General features: G+C 41.2%; 1 protein-coding gene across 3 annotated transcripts; it reads left to right on the top strand.

Moving 5' to 3' along the window:
- The first annotated feature begins 1700 nt into the window (after positions 1 to 1700).
- RCAN3 (RCAN family member 3) lies at positions 1701 to 24815 on the top strand. 3 transcript variants are annotated; one of them, XM_053398776.1, is made up of 6 exons: positions 1701 to 2039; positions 4535 to 4699; positions 8648 to 8899; positions 18323 to 18496; positions 20631 to 20802; positions 21722 to 24815. In XM_053398776.1, exons 3-6 carry the CDS (start codon positions 8705 to 8707, stop codon positions 21928 to 21930), a joined length of 750 nt encoding a protein of 249 aa, XP_053254751.1. In that variant the 5' UTR covers positions 1701 to 2039; positions 4535 to 4699; positions 8648 to 8704; the 3' UTR covers positions 21931 to 24815. The 3 variants fall into 3 exon arrangements, with proteins under 3 accessions (XP_053254751.1, XP_053254750.1, XP_053254749.1); XM_053398775.1 differs by lacking the exon at positions 4535 to 4699 and having other exon boundaries at positions 8652 to 8899; XM_053398774.1 differs by lacking the exon at positions 4535 to 4699 and having other exon boundaries at positions 1702 to 2039.

Raw genomic sequence — 24815 nt, 5'->3', positions numbered from 1 at the left:
TAGTTTTGCCAGTTTGGGTTGCTTTGAAATGTGGGTGTTGGGCAGGATCTACTCCACCCAAGCCACTTCCTCAACACAACCGTGTTCTTGTGTGTGCAGCTATGTCGCAGGATTACTGTGAGAAGAATGAACAAGGATAATATTTTATATGTCTGAAGAGGTGTTACTAGCTCGTCTCATAGTAGCAACAGTTAAAGAAGAAGCTTGTTTGCTGCAGCAAAAATAAAGCATCCTGTGGTACCTCACTCAGCATTTATTGTTGTGTCAGTTTTTATAGGCACTAGACCTAGTTCTCAGAGTGGCCAACCAGTTGCCTGTTGGAAACCTGCAAACAGGACCCAAGTTCAAGAGCACTCTCCCTTCCTGCAGTTTCCAGCATTGGGTATTCAGAAGGATTCTGCCTCCCACGGTGGAGGCAGAGCATAGCCATCATGGCTAGTAGCCACTGGTAGCCTTCTCTTCCATGAATTTGCCCAATCCTCTTTTAAAGCCATCAAAATTGGAGGTTTTCACTGCAGCAAAGCTGTTGCTGCCATGTTGCACTCCAGCTAAGGGTGGCCAAACCAAAGGGCACTACATGCGCTATCTGGGCTAGAACACATTCTTCTGATGAAACACTTGTTTTATCAATTTCCATGTGTGCTGCAGAGTAGCAGCAGCAAAGCAGGAGCCATTTTCAATAAGAAATATACTTCTGGCCCACTGTACTATGCCTGTAGTGAGGGAGATTTGTCGGGAGTAAAGACATTCTGTTATTTATTAAATTTCTATTCAGCCCTGCATCTAAGGATCACAGGGCAGCTCACAATATAAAAACACCAAAATACGTAACTTGGTAACAAATAAACCAATAGCCCTGCTCCCGCAAACACGTTTAAAAGGCCATAGAGTGTCAGTTAGGTGGCCAGGTTGCTCACTAGGGCAAGACCATTTGAATATATTACACAGATCTTGGCTCAACTGCACTGGCTGCCAATATTTCTGGGCTCAATTCAAAGTGCTGATTTTGACCTGTAAATATAAAGCCTTAAATGGCTCAGGACTGAAATACCTCAAGGACTGTCTGTCTCCATATGAACCTATCCAGACATAGGATCATGGTCTGAGGCCCTTGTGCTTCCCCCACAAGAAGTCTGGAGGGTGGCAACAGGAGAGTGGGTCTTTTCTCTTGGCAGAAAACTACCCTCTTCAACCAGGCCTTGGGCTGATTAACATTTTAGATGTGTTGTGGCGGTGGGGTTACTGTTTTGTTTTTTGGCAGAAGTTAGGCTGCAGCTAGGAGCAGGGATACTGCATCATCCTTATTCCACTCCCTGCAACCAGAAAAGAGGGTTGCGGAGGGGGGCAGTTCCTTGCTAGTTTTCATTAGATGAAGATGCTAAGGTAACACCATGTATGTCCTTCTGTGAATTGCCATTTCGAGATAATGCGCCTTATTAGCGCCATTAAGTATAAGTGAAAAATGAACGTGTGAAAATGGGTCTCATGTTGTGCATTGGGAGTCGGGAGGCAGGTCTCTACTCTGGACCAGTTGAACACCACTGAGGTATACCCTCCTCCACTCCACCTCCCTCACTGAGGGGAAGAGTTGCTGAAGGGGAAATAAAATCCCGCCTTTTCTGCTCCACCCCGTGACCTAGGCTACCAACCACAGAGAAGACTGGGAGGGGGGATGAACGCGCGTCTCCCACCCGTTCCTTCCCACCCCCCTGCCCTCAACTTCTCCTCTATCCGGGTCACTCACTCAAGTAAAGTGGGAGAGAGAGACGCGCATGCCCGAGAAGAAAACTGGTAAGCGCGTCCTCGAGAGCTGCGCACGGGCGCGGCGGCGCGCTCTCTGTCGGAGGAAGAGCAGCAGCAGCAGCAGCGAAGAGGGAGGGGCTCTCTGGGCTCTTTCCGAGGCGCTGCCGATCCGCAGGCTGGTCGTGCCTGGCTGGCCCTGAGCTCGCCTTCCTCTTTGCGGGGCGGGGCGGAGGGGCGCCTGAGAGGAGCAGGGAGGCGCCGGTGGCCGCGGCTCTGATCCCGACGTGGAGGAGACGGTGAGTGCGGACGGAGGGAACCCGGGAGCCCATTCTGCCCTCGCTTTTGCCCTTTCCCCCTTGCCATAAGCTCCCCGCCCCCCATGCCGGGTGTGGCTTCCTTGTCCTTCGCTGCCCTCGCCACACTTGGTCTGAGGGGAGTCGTTGCCGCCCTCCTCTCGCCTGCTTCCCCTGCATCGAACCCCGGTCTCCTGCTCTCCTTTCTTACCCTCTATTGTCCATGAACGCCTCCCCCAATTATTGCAAGCTAGCCCCCCCCGTGCCCCATTTCTGTGGACCCTCCCCCCCCCCCACCTCGACCGATCCTTATCAACCCCTGTGAGCGGTTCGTTATCAACATCGTTTCTGCTTCCTCCTCTTTTATTTTTTAATTTAATGCGCGCACCGTCACGCAATTGGAACCTCCATGGACAGAGGCAGTGTATCTTTCACTACTACATGGTGGGGGCAGACGACAGGGAGGAGGAGGAGGCTGCTATCTCCTGCTTTCATGCTCTGCTTGTGGGTTTTCCCGAAGGCACCTCTCTTGGTCACTGATGGAAATAGGAAGCTGGAATAGGTGGACATCTGATGTGGTCCATCTTAGCAAGGGAGTCTTCTTATTACCATCACCTGCTCAAGAGACTGTTGTGTCTGTCCTCCTTCTCTGCTTCCTGTTCAACCTCGGAAGGGCATTGTGTCCTAAGCCCTTCTTTTTGTCAATTCTTAGTACCTCTTCCCAGTGCTGGTGGCTCCCTTTTCTGCCCCCTTCATATCAAACCCCTTGAATCCTCTACTATTCCATTCCAGAGGAGATGTTGGCCTGCCCCTATGTGGGCAGCTGTGCCCTTCTGCCACCCCCCAACTCAAGAATCTACTGTCACCACCCCTTTTTTCCTTTTTCTGTCTGCAAGGGGGTGATGCCTTCACCTATTCCCTACTGTTGCCTCTCAACAGCACCTGCCTCTGTCCTCTCCCCCTTACTGCCTCCTACAAATATGTTACCAATGCTCCCCTTCGCCAGCTCCAGAACCAATTATTTTTCTTCCTCATTTTTCTCCTCTGCGTTGGCCTTGCTCCTTTTTAATGTGCGTTTTCTGGCCTTACTTCTGCCAGGCATTTCTTATCCTGTTTATTTCCCCTGCTTCTAAAGCAACTTGTTGCCTTGCCTGTTTGCACACATCTATTATTCCTGTCCCCCCATCTCTTCTCACCAACCTTTCTATCCCCTTTCTGTTACATGTGCATCATTGCTGCTCTTTATTGCTTCTTTCTGCCCTTCTCCATTGCTAAGCCAGTCATTCCTTTCTTCCAGTTGTCCACCTTCCTTTTCATTTTTTTTATTGTGCTCTTTACACCATTTAGACCTGCCATATTGATACTTCATTTACCACCGGTCACTCTTATCTATGTTTCTTGTTGGCTTAGCCCTTATTTCTTGTACTTTCTCCCCTGTTCCATAAAGGCACTATGTGTGCCTCCGGTGTGATGGGAAACTGGTTTCTCCATCACATGAATGAGCCATGGCAAGTATTGGGTTTACCCACTCCCCTCTCCTGTTTGTGTGCTAGAAGAGGGGATTAGAAGCATCTGTGACCAGTTTTAAACTCGCTCTGATGCCCTGTGATGTCCAATCTCAGGGCTCATCCACACTAATTTTCCTCCATACTTTCTAGGCACAGGTCCACGTTTTTCCAGTCTGTGTCCGAGCACATTTTTTTTGCCCCACCACTTCCCCTGCAAAAACCTGCTCTTTAATGTTCTCTGTAATCTGTAGAAAACCCTAATTGCTGTTTGTTCCAATTCAGCATTAAAGAGCAGGTTTTCCTGGGGAAAGTGATGGGGCAAAATAAAAAACAAAAAAACCCCCAAACCACCACACTCAGACACAGACCAGTAAAGGACAGGGCAGACAGTAGGTGTGGATGAGCCCTCAGAGTTGTGGCTTGTTTAGTGACATCAAGCCAGGATCATATTGTGGTTCCAGATTGTTGCTTGTTCTGAAACCATAGTTAAAGCAAACCACAGTTTTAAACTGGCAGCAGATATTTCTAATTTCTTTCTGGAATTCTCACTGCTGCTTATTCATAGACTGAGAAACCAAGGTTCCCCATTACTTCTGATAGAATGATAATTCACTCTCCTCATCCAAAGAGGAGGAGGAGGAGGTGGTGGTGGTGGTGATGGATGGGGTGGGGAGGATAATGTTTCCATTAGGGAAGAGGTGGAGTTCTTGACTTGTTTCAATTAGAATGTATAATTTCCTCATTGATTGGTGTGGATGGGTTTGTCAGCACAACGCAGGTTAAAGGAACCCGTGCGTTCATTCTCTGTGTCCTCCATGTGGATCCAAAAGGTAAATGTTTGCCTTAAAGTGGAAATGGAAAATAATCTTTAACATCAAGCTACTTGCATTCATATACCAACGTATCTGTCCTTTGCAGTTTGGGTAAGCTTGCATTTTGTAGCATAGGAATTAACTTTGGAAATATTTTTCTATTTTTCTGCTTCATCAGTTTACAGATTTCGCCTTCCCAAGTCATGAACATCAGAGTTTAAGCGGTGGTAGATTAAAAGCAGAATTCTCTGCAATGTGATTTGGAAATATGCCCTACTGTGTTCAGAGGGGATTGTTCCTATGTGTTTAGGATTGCAGCCTAAGTTTCAAACCGCTTTAGTTAGTAAGTGTTTGCCTTCATCCCCACCATTACTTTTTATAAAATCCTCTTTTTGCTTTAATTCTAGCAATGCAAATAAAAGATGCTCAGTAAAAATGTTTGGCAATTTATTTTCTTACCCTAAAAATACTTTTTCTGTTCTTTTCTGTCAGCATCTTCTGTAGAACAACAGATTCAGTTTTACAAATTTCCTTATGTAAAACAAACATTCTTCGGAGAAATGGTACACTGTATTGTTACAGAAGGAAATAAGTATAATTTTACCACATTACATCATAGATTATGAAAACTCACTTGCTCATGCGTTATTTGGGTAAAAAAGGTTTTGCCTTTTCTAGAAGACTGTTTTATCTTAAATTTAAATGTGGACATGTGCATTGTTTTCTCAGTCAAAGATTTAAATTGTTTTTCTGTGAAATTTTTAAATAAATAATAGAATGAATATCTTTCCATGTAAGCCTAAGAACAGCTCCTTAAAGCTCCTCTTTCATTGTTGTTGATATTATATTTTGTTGTTTTTCCCAAGAAGTGTCCCAAAGCAACTTGCAAACTGATACAAACATTAAAACCAAGTATAAAAACCAGAATAAAAGGTAAAACACACACAGAGGCAGGTATAACTCAACCCACTCCACCAAAAGATGAGTAAGAAAGTGGCCACAAACCATGTTATAATGATAGTTGTAGGCTGCTAAATAATAAGGGATATTAAATACCACAGCAATGCTATATGTTTGCTTTCAGTGCTTCAACACACACACACACACACACACACACACACATAGGTTCTGTGTGCCTTTTTACTTTTAAAATCTCTCTACTGAGAAATAGTAAATCAGGTCATTAAGCAAAACTTTTGTATTTCATACATGGTTCTGATTTTTAAAACTTAAAAGTACAATGAACCATTTAATTTCAAAACTCCTTTGTGTATATTATTACTTTTTCTGTTGATGCAGTTTCACACAGTTTGCACAACCAGTCCTCAGCTCAAAGCAGTTCCATCAGTTTTTAGTTCTTCATTGCAAAAAGATTACGGGCAATCTTTGAATGCATAAAATTCCAACCTCTTGATTCAATCTATTAGTCATTTTGTTATATTATAAGAACAAAAAGTTCATGAGCCAATTTGTACCCAGTCATGGGTTGTGGTTCTCTTTAAGAACCTTGCAATTGTCAGTCTATTGTTATCTGTTTGTAAATGGAAAAACTGAAACAGAGGTCATGTAAGGTTACTTATGTCATCTCAGTTCAGCAGCCCATAAAGCTTGAAGCTAGTGTTCTGTTCTGTACTGTAGCTGTAACCTCCTTTTCATCGGATAACACAATGTATTTTGCTGCATTGTAGATTTCTTCGTAGATCAGCATTTCTTTCTGTTGAAGGTCTTTTTACTAAAAATGTCACTTTGCAATCCTTCTTGTAAAGACAGAGTGTTTACAGAAAGCAGAAAATGCTGCTCTTTAATCGTAGCCTGATCCTTTAAGCAAATTATTTCAGTTTGTGTTCCCTTCTTCATCAGTGCCCCTCCCCTCTCAGTTTAAGGAAGATGCAATGCTGAATCGGGTTTCTAGAATTCTGTACTAAATTTCTCAGTTAACAGGTGGACCACCCCCACCCAAACATTATGTGCTTAACATAAAAAACAAATATGCAGTAAATATTTTGGCTGCGGGGTCCTGCTTCTTGAGCACTAAATGTTCGTGCAAAGTTAGCCTCTAAGCAGAAAGAACGCCAATATTTTTTTTAAAAAACCTACTGTAGTTAAATGGCATATAATTGGTTTAAATATAATGGTTTAAAGAAAGTTCCTCATTGCTCTGCTTTCCTACTCATCTTCCAAACTGAAATGTTGGGGACTTGACTTGTGAAGTCACCTGTCTACGGAATGATGATACTGCTACTTATTTCTGCTCTCTCTTACAAACAATGTAGTTCCTGTATCATTCCTGAAACTTTTGTTGACTGACTAAAGGCCATCTAATATTTTTAACCTAAGGCCGTTTCCAACCATTATAATATACAGTGGTACTTCAGTTTACGAACTTAATCCGTTCCTGAAGTCCATTCTTAAACCAAAACCGTTCTTAAACTGAGACGCTCTTTCCCTCATGAGGCTTCCCGCCGCTGGTGCCCTTCCACCATTCAGTTTCTGTCTGTAGACCAAGGTAAAGTTCACAAACCGGAACACTACTTCCTGTTTTGCAGGGTTCATAAACCAAATCATTCATAAACAGGACTGTTCTTAAACCGAGGTACCACTGTACTTTTATGTATATAACTGAATATTTCTGATACTTTTCTCCTCCTACTCCACCCTGCTCTATCTTAGATATTTGGCGCATTTTGGGCTTATGGCTGCTATACCAAAAGTTGCTGATTTTCTAGATATATAGTCATTTTGATTTACCTTTTTCTTTTTCCCTAATATATGTATTCCTGCACTGTGGGTGAACTACTTCATATAGTTCTTTCCCCCGTGCACAAACCAAGCCCCCACAATCCCTGCTGGAAGCCATGCGTCGCAACAGGGCTGAGTGAGGGATAAAATTGCATGCCATGCCTTGTTCTCATTTCAGTCTGATATATATTGTGTAGACGTGCCCCAACTACAATGTAGCTAACTTACTGTTGTGATCCAGGGAAGGCCATAGGAGTTTGAAATATATTTTCTTTTCTTTGCCGTGTCCTGTGTTCTTTTTGCTTCAGGACTAGTTATTGGAGTACTGATAATATTGTGGTAAGGCACCTTGAGAATGTGGCAAGGACTGGGGAGCAGAGAAGTCCCTACTTTTTAAGTGTTTTCAAGCTTAAGTGTGGAACTCCACTGAATTATTGATTTGTATATGTATGTTTTATGAGGCATATATCTTCATTTTGTAATTCTAGAGAATATCCAGCTGGCTGATATAATTTGGGCAATACTTTAAAATGTACATTGTTGACTGTTAATGCACCCGGCAGAAATATTGATTAAGTCAATATATTTCTAAATATTTAATTATTTTCCTAAACATTGTTTCCTTGGAAATTGAAGCCAGCAGAATATTATTGAAAGCTATTCGCACAGCTTCTACAAACACCATTTATTAAGCTGATAGTACCAAACGCATTTCGAATAACTTTCATTGTTAAACACACCAATAGTAAGTACTTCTGTAAAGTTTTTTACAGTTTGTAATGTTCAGAGGGGTCTGCAATTTTGGCCTGGCCTGGGCCTTGCTAGCCAAGACTCTAGGACCAGACTTGCCCCTACACATCAGTGCCCTGCCAGCCTTTCCTGCAGGCTTACTGATTTTGCTGTTCCAAATGAGATATGCCATGTGCCTCATTAACAAAGCAACTAAACAACTTCCAGCCTCTCCAGTTCTCTCCTCTGATTGTTTGTAAGAAATAAAAACTTATTTGTTCAGTAGCACTTATTTCCAAATCAGATTGCAGCCTCAGCATACTAATAAGTGATCTTGTTCAGCATCCTAGGTTTCTTCACTGACTAGTATATGTAATCAAGATCTGTGAGGCTCAGCTCTGGCTGCAAACTTGGGAGGGACCAAGGTACAGGGTGTTCACAGTGGTAGCTCTGTTTCTGTGGAACTTGCTTACTGGAAAAACTTGTCCTTTTAGAGACAGAACAAATAAATGTCATTCAGCTGCTTGCGAGTGCTATTTTGGCCACTATAGTGATAAAGCTTCATACAAAACTATATTTTATCAGTCATCTGAATAGATAGAAACACAATTGTAGAGTTGGAAATGGATCCTAAAGGTCATCCTAGTCCAACCCCCTGCAATTCAGAAATCTCAAATAAATGAAAAGTTCTCACACTTGAAAGAATGGTCTCAGGTTTTTTTAAAAAAACTACCTTCCCATAGATCTTTTTCCTGCACATGATAACTAAACATTAAAACTTCAAGTAAAACAGTACCGTACAATTTTCTTGTTTTCTCTTTAGGCAGACTCCTGCTTCAAGTCTGGAATACAAATTAAGGAAGGTTGCTTTGAGTGGACAATGATTAGAGATACAATGAAGGCATGGAGTGACAGTCAGTCAGATCTTTACAGCAGTGACCTAGAAGAAGAGGAAGAAATGATTTTTGGAGAAAATGAAGAAGACTTGGAAGAGATGATGGATTTAAGTGACCTGCCTACCTCACTCTTCGCCTGTAGTGTTCATGAAGCAGTGTTTGAAGTTCAAGAGCAAAAGGTAAGACATGGACCAAACTAGTGTTGATCTATTAAAATGCCTGTAAAAAAAGTGTGCCTTTATATCTTACACTGGTAACTTATCTGATACAGAAAACTTTAAGTTCACACGACCCAAATACACATATGATATTGCTTTGTTTTTTATGAGGGGCCAGATAAGAATAAATTATGCAGAAAGGGAAGTGAATGGGAAATGTTTGGTATTGTACTGAGCTTTTCTTTAGTTCCAAACAGTGGTCTGGAAGAATCTTCTACAGCTTGGATGTTCAACTGGTGGGTCTGCATTGGAACCCACTACTGAGTTGCAACGGAAACACTACCACCCAAAAAATAATATGGAAAAAAATAAGAAGTAGATCCTCAAATGCATGGTGTTTTAAGTACTACTTATTAAATCAGCCATGCGCATAAGAGTGGTTTGGCCTGTCCTATCTTGTTTTATGGGCACACATACAGTCCCTTTGCTCCTCACTAAGATATGATAAACATTTCCCAGATTAAACAGAGAAGCTCCTTCTTATATTAAGCGCATATTGTATGAATGCACATGTAGAATTTCCCTCTTCATTTCAATGGAGAGGACAACATGTACCAGGTATGGATACTTGTAAATAAACCCACTCTTGCAGAAGCTCCATGTGCTTTTTAGATTACCTCAAAATCTTCATCTAACTTGCTCATAATTTTTTATTAACTACTTGTTTAGAAAGCAAAGATTGCGATTGCTATGTAAATCAAGAAACAGAGTTGGCATTGCTTATAGTAATGAGCAGCAGTTGTATGGTTTATGCATTGCAATCCTATGCAATCCTTGCTGCAGTTGTTGAGATTTGGACCAGTGAAAACATTCATAGGATTGCAACCTTAAACACGGGAAGGCCAGTTTGTTCTGCAAACAATTTTTATGAGGTATCCAACATTTCAAGCCTCATAAATATCCCCACAGAATTTTAATAGCTTGCTGAGGGCTGGCAGAGCCTATTTCATTACCGTGCTGGGCACAAAGGGGGGATGGAGCTCTCCATACACACACCCTTAGCCAGCTCACTCACCTGCATGAAGTACCTTGTTGCCTACAGCAAGGCTGCACATTTCTTTCTGAAGAAAACCAAGGCAGATAATGAAAATATCAAAGCTGCTGAATTAGTCACACACCAGGCTTTAGAATATGCCTTGGAACTTAGATTAGCTTCTATAGCATTTTAGAATGGCTCTCTCTGTGTCACTTTAAGTTCCTATAATTTTGGCGGAATAGAATGCTTTGAAGAAACAGGTTTTGTATAAGCAAATAGGCCTCTTCCAGGAGTGTGAATGCTGTAATTGAGATCTGATCCTAAAGTTCTCAAAATCATTTAAATATTGAACTGCTTTTTAAATTCTTCTCCCTCTCTGTCATCTTTCTTTAAAACAAACAGATATTATTCATGTAGAGGGAGTAAAACACTATTATTACTTTTCATTGTCATGGCAGTCCTAGAGTAAGGTAGATCATGCGTAAGCAGGCATGTTTCCATGACAGCTCTGTGCAAGGCTGAATGTGTTCCTGGATTAATATAGATTTACATTTTTATAATATGTGTTGCTGACAAAACATGGTTTTTTTTCTGCTGGTATCAAGTGTTGTGTGAAATACTGGATTTTAGATAAGCTTTGTGTGCTACAGATCTCTCATGTGGATTTTTTAAAAAGGAATAAAGACTTGCCTTTTAGTGTCTTCCTTTTTCTAGTCTGTTTAAAATGCGATTCATCACAATTTAAATAGCCTTAATACTGTTCCCTAGAGTTGGATTTATCTTTCATCTATTTCAAACAGAATATCTTAAAATTGCAAACATACAATAAAATTGAGTGTAACAGTTGTTGGGTAAGTATTTGTAAACATCTAGACTCTGGAATCAAAGTTTTAAAAGCCCAGGCAGAGAGCCAGTGTGGTGTAGTGGTTAAGAGCGGTAGTCTCATAATCTGGGGAACCGGGTTCGTGTCTCCGCTCCTCCACATGCAGCTGCTGGGTGACCTTGGGCCAGTCACACTTCTTTGAAGTCTCTCAGCCCCACTCACCTCACAGAGTGTTTGTTGTGGGGGAGGAAGGGAAAGGAGAATGTTAGCCGCTTTGAGACTCCTTAAAGGGAGTGAAAGACGGGATATAAAATCCAAACTACTACTCTTCCTCTTCCTCTTCTTCTTCTTCTTCTTCTTCTTCTTCTTCTTCTTCTTCTTCTTCTGGCAGCCTGCTTCCTATTCCCTGCCTCTTTCTCCCCACAGGCAGTAATTTAGGTTGACCAGAATTCCATCAGCTGGCGGGTGTTAGTTGGGTTCAGACACACTATTTCCATTCCAACAAACTATCCTTTTTTGCAAAAGTAATGAACATGTGGTCCCACTCCCCACCCACCCCCAAAAAATCTTTTCCTTCTGTCCTCATGTTTGTAAGGAGTGTTTAAACCACAGTTTCTCTGTTGGGACATCACGATTTAACTGGGGAAACTGATTAAAAAATCAGGAAGTATCTGCAGCTGGGCACACAAGAAGGGAGAAGGGAGCTTGTTGTTTGTTCCTGCTCCGAAAAACCATAGTTTCTTGGAACTGAAATGTAGCTTCTGCAGCTGGCTGATATTTGTGATGCCCAAAAAAAAGCTTTTAAGCAGAATGGCAAGTCTACAATTTCACTGACTAAAACTGTTCATAATATGGTTCAGATACAAATCAGGCTGAATTATATTGTTCTGAATTACAGTTTCCAATCTTGTGTTTCAGATTTCTTTTTTGCAGTTGACAGAGGAGCTAAAATGGCCTTGAATGTTGAATAAACACCAGTTTTTCTTAATTTCTCATATATCAGGTGTTAGTTTTAACATCTGATCAGCATTCAGTTTTGCAGAAATAATGTTAGCTACTAATATTCACATCTGTTTATGGAGATGTTTCCATAACACCATTCAGTCTTATGCACAGTCTTATATTGCAGTCTTGTATTATTCACTCTTACCTGGGACATACTTATGGGTGGACATGCATAAGATTACACTATGAGAAATTTAAACCTGACAGTTTCAGATACCAGATTAAATATGGTAGTATTAAAGAATACAAAAGGAGTCGTTTTGGTGAGTGCTGACACATACACCCCATGTTAGAAAGGAAATCTAATCTGCTGAGGAGGAGGAGGAGAAATAGTGTAGTCTAGCATGGGAGGTATTTTTGCTCTGTTTGAGGCTCTTGGAGGCATTAAAAGATTAGGAAAGGAATCCAGTAGGGAAGATATACTATGCATCCTATCTAAATGAAGAAGAGCTCTCTAGAGTGAGAGATAAGCATCAGAAAGGTGACATTCGAAACTGCAGTGGGGTGGGGTTTGAATGCTTATAATTTCAGGGTCAGATGTTTTAGGATTAGTGTTTATTAATTTCATAAAATTGCTTGGTTGGAAAACAAACAGCAGTTTATAAAAAAGGGAGAGGACTCTCAAACCATAGGGCCATGGGAGCAAGCCTGGGTGGGAGTATCTGTGTGTTTTTCAGTAGCAGACAGCATGGTGGGGTGGTGGGAGTTGCCTCGCCTGATAGCTGAGTCATTGCTGCCTCCTGCAGTGCAGCGGGGAGGTAGGTGTGGGGCAAATGCACCAGTGTTCCTGCCAGTACATTTGAACCATGACCTCTTTCCTTCTGCTTTGCCATTCACCTTCCCAGAAAGCAGTGGCGACTCAGCTGCCAGGACATCAGGTGAGTGCCACGCCCCAACCATGTTATTAGCTACTGTTTGAAGAAGGAGAAAAAGAGAAGCTGGTCCTATCATCAAACTAAAAAACTATTAAAAAAAATGCACACAAGGAAAGGGGAATTGAGAGTAGGTCATGTGCAGAGATTAAAACTTGTCTGCTTTTCTTTGTTGTATATACAGTGTTGTAATCCACACAGAGCATCTGGGATTGAGCAGAATAAAAAGCTGAAAATATTTATTGAAAATATTTATTTATTGCTGAAAATGTGCTGTGCAACTATTGGATGTGTTGTGTAGCTAAACCTACACCACCTTCTGAAACTATTTTTTCTTATGTTTGACCCGCTTATTTTGAACATCCTTTGATTTTTAAATTTGAGGGAAATATATATTTAAGCAGGTTACAGAAGTTCCAACCTGTGGGTGGATAGGTCTTGTCAATCCAACTGTTGCATTTTATTATTTTTTCAAAGCTGGTCATTATCTGAGATTTCTAGTTTACTAGAAAATCATGGATACTTACAGGTCTGACCCCATCATGGAAATACTTATCTCTTCCTGCCTTGCATTCTGCGTAGAGCTCATCTGCTATGTAGCCAAGCTCTGTGCAGTTGTTGTTTCTGGCTCACTGCATAAAGCAAAGGAGGCAGGGACCCATCCCGGGAATGCTTCACTGCAAAAATAACCCGGTATGATTATTTTGGTCTTGTTTCCTATAATCCTTATTATCTCATCTCAGTAACTGCCTGATATGTTATCCCATAAGCCTGATCTATTCATTTGGCTGCCTCTGCATGTTCATTTCCCAACGTTCTGAAAAACATGGTGACTTAACAAAATTGTGCCTCCTTTGCACAAGGTCATCTTGGGCAAATGTGACCGGAGATGATGTAGTGCTGTGTGTTACACTGCATACTTTTATTTTATTGCAAGCACTTCTCTCAATTTACAATTCACAGCCCCCAAACCCTGACCTTGGGGGGCCCTTCTGTGCCAGAGTTCTATGGCTTAAAAGGGGTTAAATAGTGAAATAAGATATTTATTTTTGGCAGCAAGTAGCCCTAGGCATCCATAAATGAGAATTTCTTTGCCTCAGTGGTTCCAGCAAGGGCATATTCAATAGGTGTGTGTTTAGATTCCTGGGGCCCAAAATACACCAGGGGAAAAGTAAAGCATCTTTCCATCCCCAGGAAAAGGAGCTGGCAACATGTTGTCATATTAGATATGCATATAATTTTAAAAGCAGCTTACTTAACAGCTCTTGGATAGAAGAGAGAATTATGTAATAGCTGATGTAATAACACTCCTATTGCTGCTTGGGTGGGTGATGGTAAATGCAACTAACTAAAAGATGCCTGCTCTCATGAGGGAGTGAGTTGTTTTCTTAGTAGACCTTTCTTTTTCAAAGTTTGAACCCAGTGGAAGTAAAATAGTTCAGTATCTTTTTAAAAGGTGCTTATTTCTAGTGTGGTATATTGAAGATAGTATGTTGCTGGATGGGATTTTTTTGCATTCTGATGAGGTTTTTATTACCTTGTTTAGCTGGTTCTTCTAACAGTTTCTTGAATTAAATTTATTATAAAATTAAACATCCTTGCAGAGGTCAGTTTTATTGGCTTAAAGCAGGGGTGGCTAACCTATGATCCTCCAGATGTTGCTGGACATAAAACCGGTCCCTGACTATTGGCTGGGGCTGATAAGAATTGGTCCAACAACAGCTGGAGAGCCATAGTGTAACCATTCTGGCTTAAAGAGTTTTGTATACTACTACTGAGTGCTCACTGGAAGGACAGATCCTGAAGCTGAAGCTCCAATACTTTGGCCACCTCATGAGAAGAGAAGACTCCCTGGAAAAGACCCTGATGTTGGGAAAGATTGAGAGCACAAGGAGAAGGGGACGACAGAGGACGAGATGGTTGGATAGTGTTCTCGAAGCTACCAGCATGAGTTTGACCAAACTGCGGGAGGCAGTGGAAGACAGGAGTGCCTGGCGTGCTCTGGTCCATGGGGTCACAAAGAGTCGGACACGACTAAACGACTAAACAACAACAACAATACTGCTATTGCATGCTGTTCTGTTTTAAGCAGAATTCTTGACTTTTTATGTCTTGCCACTACAGTGGTACCTCGGGTTACAGATGCTTCAGGTTACAGACTCCGCTAACCCAGAAATAGTACCTCGGGTTAAGAACTTTGCTTCAGGATGAGAACAGAAATCGTGATCCAGCGGCATGGCGGCAGCAGGAGGCCCCATTAGCTAAAGTGGTGCTTCAGGTTAAGAACAGTTTCAGGTTAAGAACGGACCTCTGGAACGAATTAAGTTCTTAACCCGAGGTACCACTGTACAGCCTGTCTTCTCACTAAAATTTCGAAGTGCTGCAGCCTGTTAGTGTAGACTGGGCATTGGGAACATCAGGCCTGTGACCCTCTCCAACCCATGTCCCTCACTGACCATGCTCCAAATCCTTCTCAAGTTTTGTTTTGTTTTTTGCCTGGTTGGAATGTGTTATTGAACGGTGATAATTACTTATTCTTGTTTGGATGGAGAAATGGAGGAGCAGCAGATAGAAACCTCAGACTTCCCTGTGTCTGGAATGTAGCCTGCTTTAAAAAAGTGAATCACACCTGTTGCTCTGCCCAACTTTTGTCTCTCTCCCCCCAGCCAGCATGTGGCCCTCAAGCTGAAAACCCTGGTGCAGTTAGTGTTGAGCAAGATGGACTAATGGTGTGATTATATACTATTTGTGTTTCCTATCTAATGCTGGCTTCTTCTATGGAGCAATATTACCCAATCCCTGATAAAAGAATATTTCATCTACTAGTGAATGTGTATCATGCTTGTCTGGTGCAAGGTCTGTATACTTGCTCAATGCGTGTGTGATGCCTGGTCTCTACATTTCATACATCTGGATCCACCAGCAATTCTGTCTTTCCAAAATAAGCAGCCACAGATGATGGAGTGGAAATGCACAGCTTCAACTCTGTTGCCTTCTCTGATTCATTAGCCTGACATTCAATTTTAAGTGAAATGCAGGCAGGGAAGTTTTTTAACCCAAGAATGGTAACCTGTGGCCCTCCACATGTTGGACTCCAACTCACATCGGCCAGCATGACCAAAGCTCAGCGATAATGGGAGGTGTAGTCCAGTAATTTATGGAGGGCCACCGGTTTCCCACCCCTGGATTAACTCTTTACCCCCACACCATTTTTCTGATCATGGGTGTCCCACAGGGTCAGGAGGGTATTCACGTATCACTAGCATAACATATGACCTGTGTGTATGATGCCAGTAAGTGGTAGGACTGTTCTGTTACATCACTAACCATATTAAAACATCTACATGTAAAGGGGGCTTTCTTGTTTCACTGTCCTCACAATTTGGGGACTGGCAGCCCAGGAGACTGCATTTTCTGTGGCAGCTGCTAAGTTGTGGAATTCCCTCACCACAGAGGTACATCTGGTACCTTATGCAATTTCCCTCATGTGCTGAACTTGCACGTATCTACCCTGGCCTTTGGCATCTGACAAATGTTTTTAGGACCCATCCTATTCTATTGCTTTTAAACTGATTTTAGTAGTGCATTTTTAAATTGCTGTAGCTTGTAGTGAAGTGTGGGTAAGAAGTTGAATTAATAATGATAGGAATACATGTACAAATTGCCTGCCTGTTAGCAATGTTTTGTAAATATCTACATCTGTTGACACTATCGGATGTATGAATTGTAATGCTAGATCCCTGCAGCTTTTCTAGCTGCCTCATGTTTAGTTCTAAACTTCTAGTAAAATATGAGTCAGATGAAACTATTGTGACTGCCTGGTGAGTCATCAGTCAGCAGAAATACAAGGTCATCAATGAGACTGAACTCATTCAGAGGGATGGTGGCTTACTGAGTCCTATGAATAAGCTTGATTTTAAAAATACCAGTTCTTCTACAGCATTAAAAAAACTATCAGTTGCCTTCCCATGTAAGTAGCGTGGACGCAACACATATTATTAGCTTTCAATCACATTATTTACTAAAAAGTTATTCTCGAGAAAGGCCTTAGTACTTAAATTCTCCATCCATTTTAAAAAACTTATTTTAGCCTTTTCATCTACAGCAGGGGTGGTCCAACATGCAGGCCACATGCGATCCTCAAGGCCTTTTTTGGCGGCCATTTCTAAGTACCAGAGGAGTGACGCTAGTGGCAATGGGAGTCCCAACATCCAAGATTGTCCCCCCACTCCATTGACCACCAGCAGCAACGAATTGCTGCACTTAGGTGTCCTTGGAAAGTCCCGCCTCCTCAGTTTCCCTGCCATGTGATGGGATGGCGGCCAGACTTTTGGTAGCGGGGGTTCTTCCTGATCGCTGTGGCAGGGGTTCTCAAATGGTCTGACACGCCACACTGGTGTGGCAGGAGAGGATGGCAAGTGTGGCGGGAAGATTCAGGGACAATCCAAGTAGGATTTAAATACTCCACTGTGGTATCGTATCATATCATAAGATTTTTTTGGGAGTGTACAGCCAGAAACAGTATCCATGTCTTTCTTCAAGAGCATTGGCTATTCTTCTACAATTCTGCATGACATATTGTTGTGAACAGGGATTTTCAACTCTGACAAATATGAAAGATCAGAAGAGAGAAAGGCTTATTTGTGTTGATGAGGAGATGATAGTTTGTCTCAAATTAGACCTAATATAAATATGATTACCCAGCAAAAGTAAGATCACACACCTCATTGAGTTTCTATACATCCTTAAGGTACATATTTAAGAGGCTTGTTTATAATTATACTTGGGAATGATTCATCTTCTTATGTATCTGCATTGTTTTATACTTTCTGGATGCCCCATGATCATATTATAAAGTAGTTGTGTTCTATGTTATAAATCAAGCACTGCTAGTTGTTTCTTTTTGTTTTCAGTATATGTCTTACCAATAAAAGGAATGGTGTGGCACGAACAAATTTTTATTCTGAACAGGTGGCATGGAGAAGAAAGTTTGAGATCCACTAGTCTAATCCCTGTTAAAGGAGGGGGTAGACAAGACAAAAACAACAATAGGAGGCAAAAGAAGAGGCAAAGCCTCAAAATATCACTGAAAGATAAAACTTTATCAGTAGTAATAGTCGCTGTGAAACAATAAGATGATCAATATATTTCAGTTGATGACAGCCTTCCTCAGGGGCACTTCACAAGATTAAGGTTCTGTCAAACCAGAATTCAAATCCCTGGCTGAGAAAAGATTTGATTACCATAAATCACTATCTCTTGGCTTCAGTGGTTTATTTCATAGGATCCCCGTGCATGCAAATGAGATTATAAAATTGTCACAAATGAAAAGTTCATTGTGAATGTAAAATCCATAAAAGGAAAACCCTGAAGGTGGAATTCCCCCCCCCCCCACTTTGTTTTGAAGTATGAAAAAGCTAGTTAACTGTAAAACACTTTGCACCTTTTTCATATCCTAGTATGTAGAAGACATTGAGATTGACCACTAGATGGCCCTGCAAGCATTACATTACATACAAATTTTTGTTGAATATAACTCCTATTTACATAAATATGAGGCAGTTGGTTTTGTTTTTCTACTGATGCTCAATGCAGGTGTAGGTAGAACTCTACCAGCTTGACATTACCAACTTGATTTTGTAGTGCTAACCTGCAGTAGTAAACTTTGAGGAACCTTAACAGCAAAAATGCTCTGTTTCAATCCCTAGGAACGGTTTGAAGCTCTCTTCTCAATCTACGATGATCATGTTACATTCCAGCTATTTAAAAGCTTTAGAAGAGTAAGGATAAATTTTAGCAATCCAGAAGCAGCAGCAAGAGCACGAATAGAACTTCATGAGACAGACTTCAATGGGAAAAAACTCAAGCTGTATTTTGCCCAGGTATGCATGCATGTTTATTGAGATTTGTATCCTATCTTCCTATCCAAGGTGACATCTCTCTTCCATATTATCCAGGTGTGAAGCACCTTATCTATCTTAGCCCTTGTGGATAATTTATTAAGCCTTCCATGTATTTTTCCAGTAGCAATTTAAACACGTGATGGCAAACACTTCCTGTCTTTTTGACCTGTTCTGTTCTAGACCAGAGACAAAAGTGAGCAGGCAACAAATTTAATTTTTACCTTTTGTAGAATAGTCTCATTTCTACATCCAGACAAGCAAGAGACATTATAGATGACCATCAAGATGACCATCCAACCTCTGCTTAGAAATCTCCAGTGAAGCAGAGTCCACCACATTCCAAAGGAGTCCATTCCATTGTCAAACAACTCTTACCATCAGAAAGTTTAGTCAGATGTTTAGTCAGAATCTCCTTTCTTGTAACTTGAATCCTTTGGTTTAGGTCCTACCCTCCCGAGCAGGAGAAAACAAGCTTTCTCCATCTTTCATGTGACCAGCCCTTTAGAAATTTGAAAATGGCTATCATATCTCCTCTTTAGCTTTTTTGCTGCTGCACCACACTGTTGACTCATGTTAAGCTTGGATCCTTTTCACATGAACTACTGGCAAACCAGGGGTCCCCCCCCCCATTTAATATTTGTGCAGCTGGTTCTTCCTGCCTAAGTGTGGAACCTTACATTTGTCCCTATTGAAATTCATTTTGTTAGTTTGGGCCCAGTTCTCCAATCTGTTAAGGCCATCTTGAATCCCGATGCTGTCTTCTGTGGCATTAGCTACCCCTCCAAGTTTGGTGTCATCTTCAAATTTGATGAGCATCCCCACTATCCCTACATCCAAGTTATTCATAAAGTTATTGAACAACAATGAACCCAGGCCCAAACCCTGTGGCACCCCACTTGTCACCTTTTTCTGGATGAAGAGGAACCATTAGTTACCTCATCCAGCCCATATTTTACCAGCTTCCTCGCAAGAATATCATGGGGACTTTGTCAAAAGCCTTAGTGAAATCAAGATACACGACACCCACAACATTCCCCTGACCCACCAAGCTTGTAACTATCAAAAAAGGAAATGATGTTCATCTGGCATGACTTGTTTTTGAAAAACCTATGCTGGGCCTTAATAATCACATCATCTTCTAAGGAGACATTTGCCTGCCTCCAGTCTACAGGGACCTCAGCCAGTCTCCAAGAATTCTCAAACATTATATATTATTTAGTGCAACCCCAACCAGAACAGTTGGTGGCCATAAGGCTATGGTTTCCTTTCAGAAAGGAATGTACACAAGCCAGTATGTTCCTTGCAGATGTTTTATGAGCTGCTGTACTTCACTATAGAGGGTCAGGGCTCTATGCACTCAATGCTTTTTTTAAACAATGTAAAACTCTACCCTTAGAAAGTATTGTTCCTGTGACCTGCATTTCTCTTACTTCATACAATTATTCATTTTTTTGTCTACTATTTGTGTTAATTTTATTCTAGTTTCTGTAGTGAAGAAGAGGAGTAAGAATCCAAACAGGGCATGACTATTCCCCTTCCCTCCCACCACCACTGGGCTTCTTGTTTGGCCATCCCTGGCTTTTTTATTTCATCAGAAATCAATCATACACTTCACAGCCATAAGAGCTAGAAACATTATTGTAAAGAAGAAAATACTGCAGTCGCATACGATATTTGTCCCTACGCACAATTGCAGCACATGCAGGACCCTGGATGTAGTCATTTCATTAGTCATGAGGCTGGGGATCTATTCCTTGCTTAGCCAGTGATTCAGTGGATAGCTCTGAGCAGATCCCTGGTTGTAAAAGTGCATGGTAGTGGCCTCCCCAACTGGAAGAATGGATGAGCTAAGAACTGAAAACCATTCTATAGTGCATTTGTAGTGTAGGCATTTGAGAAGAGCTTAGTCAATGTATTCTATACTGATGGCATGGTCAATGTTTAACTAAAATAGCTACAGGGAAGGAAACTGCGCGTTTAGTATCTGGATTCCTTCTCCAGTCAGTGAAAGAGGTTTTTTAATTGTGTGGCTAGGCTAGAAAAACAGTTAAGAACTATCTTCCAAGAGAATAATGTCCTCCTCTTACTGTTTTGACTGCATTTGCTTTCTCAGGTTCAGGTGCCCAATGAAGTGGGAGACAAATCTTACCTCTTGCCACCACAGCCTGTCAAACAGTTCCTGATATCGCCACCTGCATCCCCACCAGTAGGATGGAAGCCAAGTGAAGATGCCACTCCCATGATAAACTATGACTTGCTCTGTGCTGTTTCAAAATTGGGCCCTGGTAGGAATGCTTTTTTCTGCCTTGCTTTCTCCATTTCTATATTAGAAAAAAAAATGATAGCAGCAGGCTTGTAAATTGCCACTTGCCTGGTAACCTGTGACACGTAAAAATGGTCCCGAGATGACTATGAAAGGAAACCTTTTTTAAAAAAAAAACTTTGCTTTGTTTTGGGACCACAAATGACTAATATGACTGAGGGGTGAGGGGGCTACCATAAACGTCAGTCGTCTAATAACTTTTGTGAACTTTTCTGTCTGCAATAGACTTCAATAAAGGACTATACGTAAAAAGAATAATTTTGGTACAAAATGTAAACGGAATTCCATAACCACAAAACTTACGATGTTAAGTTGGAATGAAATTGTTTAAAATTTGATTCTGCACAGTTTGAGCAGATTGATTTCCTGCTCCCCAGTGGTGCTGGTTGTTGGCACCACAAGTTGGAAGTTGCTTTGTTTGTGAGGCAAAAAAGGGACTGGGAGCAAGTGATGTTGAGTAGGTCATTTCTACTCAAATTGTCCTGTAGTTTTGATACACTGTTTAGAATTTAATAGGGGAGATATAGATATATAGATATACAGTGGTACCTCAGGTTACATACGCTTCAGGTTACAGACTCCACTAACCCAGAAATAGTGCTTCAGGTTAAGAACTTTGCTTCAGGATGAGAACAGAAATTGTGCTCCAGCGGCAGCAGGAGGCCCCATTAGCTAAAGTGGTGCTTCAGGTTAAGAACAGTTTCAGGTTAAGAACGGACCTCCGGAACGAATTAAGTACTTAACCCAAGGTACCACTGTATAGATGTATATATAGATATAGACACACACACACACACACACACACACACACACACACAGCTTTTATAGTGTTCTGTCCACCATGCTGATACAATAATGCTGTAATTTGTCCTACCCTCTAGGGGAGAAGTATGAGCTTCATGCAGGAACAGAATCCACTCCCAGTGTCGTCGTCCATGTGTGCGAAAGTGAAACAGAAGAGGAAGATGAAATTAAAAATCCCAAACAGAAGATAGTGCAGACGAAGCGCCCGGATCCACCACCCACATTAATAAATGAAACAAAAACTCTTGAATGTACGCTAGAGGTAGGGGGTGGGATGCACTACTGAATTTGAGGCTCTCTGACAACAGCAGTGAGTGGTAAATGTTTGCATTGCTGTGTGACGCATAGCGGCAAAAGACTTCTCTTGTAGTCGTCTCGCATCAGAAAGACTATAGATGCCAACGTTTTGAAGAGCACTTTAATTTTAAGGTTAACTCCCAAGATGTAGCAAATCCACTGGGTTTCAAGTCCTAGAATACTAGGAAGGTGCCATTTTTGGAATGTGTGTTACCATTTTCTTGGTGTTCAGAAGGCAGAAAGGAACTTGGCTGCTGCCATCTCTATATGGGTTACCACATGGTTTTGTATGTGAGTCTCATGTATATTTTTGTGTGCTGATGTATAACATGATCTGAGTAACATGATGTTCTAAGTAATATATTGATGAAATATAAATGTAATGTACAATGTACATTGTTATCAGTAGAAAAATCTCAAACTGGTTTGGGGTGATAGAACCAAATTTCCAAACAGGTTTGCTTTTGTGATTTTTGTTTTTCCTTAGAAATGCCATAGTTGTGTGTGTTGAATTTCAAGGTACTCTTGTGAATTGACATGAGGCAAAAGACAAAATTGGAACTGTGATAGGTTGTCTTTCTGCTCGTTGCACCTATGAAATGCAAACTAGGAAGCTGCAGATTATGGACTGACTCCCTCTTTGGCCCGTGTCTCCTAATTTTTCTTAGCCTGTTTCTGTCTTCAGCTGTGGCTGTCCCAAGTGCAGGATTTATTTTCTGTGTTTATCTTGTATCTCTAGCAGCAGGATTCATACAGCCAGGAAGGGTCCTACATCCACATGGCTCTTCATAAAGCTTAGCACCAGAGTGTTGCACGTCTTGTCCAGCCAACTGGATTCCTCAACTGGATTCTCCAGGATGTGGTATGCAAAATTGCACAGCCACCCCCTACAGCAGTGACAGTGTAGATGTGCCCCTGCGCAGGTCTGGAAGTATATATCCCATTTTTCTTTTCCCCATTCCCTCCCTCCTAAAGGCTCAGACTGGTTTGTGCCCCTACATAGCAGGGTGGATTTGATTTGATTTAAATCAGATCAAGTTAAATCACTATTTAAATCACTAGTCAGTAAGACTTGATTTAAATCACTTTTTTACAGAAAGACTCATTCTTGCTGGTATAATCTTAATATTTACAACCAAATGAAGGTTTCATTTTTGGAATAATAAATTTTCAGAGTAATTTTTACAGTTATATCAAAAATTACTAATTTGGTTATACTATTAGAAATACATAGACAAATAATTATGAAATTATTGTTTATATTTGGACAACTTTTCTGCTGTACTTTATTGGAAGGAGAAAAATAATCATTTCCTCAATAACAATTTAAACAATTTATTTAACTAAAACAATAACATTATAGCATATGTATCCATGTTTGTTAACTGATGTGGTTAAACGATTAAAAAAAAACAGTCTGAGTTTTAGCACACATTAAAAACTTAACACAAATCCTTCTTTCCTGATGAATAGCCTTTAGAGTATAATGTAACTTAAATAGAAAACTATCTTTAGAAATATTTTTCCTCCAAAAGCATTTTATTTTAAAAATCCGATTTAACTCAAAAAAATCCATTTTTTTCTTTTTATCCACCCTGCTACATAGTCTTCTTTGCTGAGCTATTACAGCCCTCCCACCCTTCAACTGTCCTACTTCTTGACCACCCAAGCCCTCTTCAGACCCCTTTTGGTACTCTTGCAGAGAACATTGATTTAGCAGGTTTTGGTGAGCTTCTGCTGGAATTGCTTGCTTGCTTATTGCCTGAGCTTTCCTTCCTTCCCTCTCTCCCTTTGCATTGAATCTTCTATTCCTACTACTTCTTGGGGAGGGAGAAGAATGTGCTGCAGGAAAAGTGTTGACCACCCAGCTGCCTAGACTTGACAAATAAGGCTAGCCTTGTTTGTTATGCCTTTTCTTAACACTGTGTTTCCCACCTTAGCAATTTTCAGCAAAGTAGCACCTTCAGATGCCAGATATTTTCCGTAACACTACATAGCTGATACTTTTTATGGTTGAACTAAATGAAAGAATGGAGGGGGTGGGTGGGAAGTATATGTTGGATTCTATTTTATCTATAAAACCATCAGCTCTACCAAATTTGCTAAAACCAAGAGTCTTGTGGCACCTTAATGGCTGAACAAATGTATTACAGCACAAGCTTTTGTGGACTACATGCAAATTTGCTGGGAATTGTGTTGGATCTCAGTGGGGAAGGACCTCTCTCTTTATGCCCAGTGTCGGAAACCGCTTTTCTTCCCGCTCCACATTATCTGACATACGTGGTGGGGGGAGTGTGTTCAAGTCTCTCTGCACCAGGCTATGGAAACATTCAGAAGCAGTTTGAATCGCTTTTGCTTGAGACTCTTTGGAGCCAAATACACAGCAGAAAAATTATACTGGTTTCAGTTCTCTACATCTGTCAGAAGCCACAGAGAAAGAAGAAGCCACCAATAATGGCTGGCTGCTAACACCAGTCCAAATGACCCCTTATTTATAGTGATTCAAGGGAGTCTGTACCACTTCAAGCTTAAGCAGGACTTTGTCCTACTAGTGAGTGAAGACTGTCTTTGCTTGGGACCAGGTTTTAGGGGTACAGTGTTGGAGGTGGACCAGTAAGTCCCATTCAAAGCTCATGCAGTGCTAAAATTTACTGGCTGGCCTTGGGCCAGTTATACTTTCTTCATGGGCTGCCCCAAACTCTTGATGCACATGTAAAGTTGAATATAGTGGAGAATAAAGGCAGTTGCTCTTTTACCAGAATAAATCTTAATTCTTGCCTGTTTATTAAGAACCAAGGCAAAGGTACTTATCACAGAAGTTGTTGGTTCCCTAAAATATGTTGTAAGGCGCTTTCCTCTCTTCTGTTAGCATTT

The sequence above is a fragment of the Podarcis raffonei genome, chromosome 8 (genome assembly GCF_027172205.1).
Source record: "Podarcis raffonei isolate rPodRaf1 chromosome 8, rPodRaf1.pri, whole genome shotgun sequence".
Lineage (NCBI taxonomy): Eukaryota > Metazoa > Chordata > Lepidosauria > Squamata > Lacertidae > Podarcis > Podarcis raffonei.
This window is presented reverse-complemented; position numbering and strand designations above follow the sequence as displayed.

Bases quoted from the DNA above. Each gene is read 5' to 3' on its own strand.
- RCAN3 (XM_053398775.1), top strand. From the start codon at position 8,705: ATGATTAGAGATACAATGAAGGCATGGAGTGACAGTCAGTCAGATCTT. The intron at 8,900-18,322 runs GTAAGACATGGA...TTCAATCCCTAG, and splicing joins TTGAAGTTCAAGAGCAAAAG to GAACGGTTTGAAGCTCTCTT. The intron at 20,803-21,721 runs GTAGGAATGCTT...CCTACCCTCTAG, and splicing joins TGTTTCAAAATTGGGCCCTG to GGGAGAAGTATGAGCTTCAT.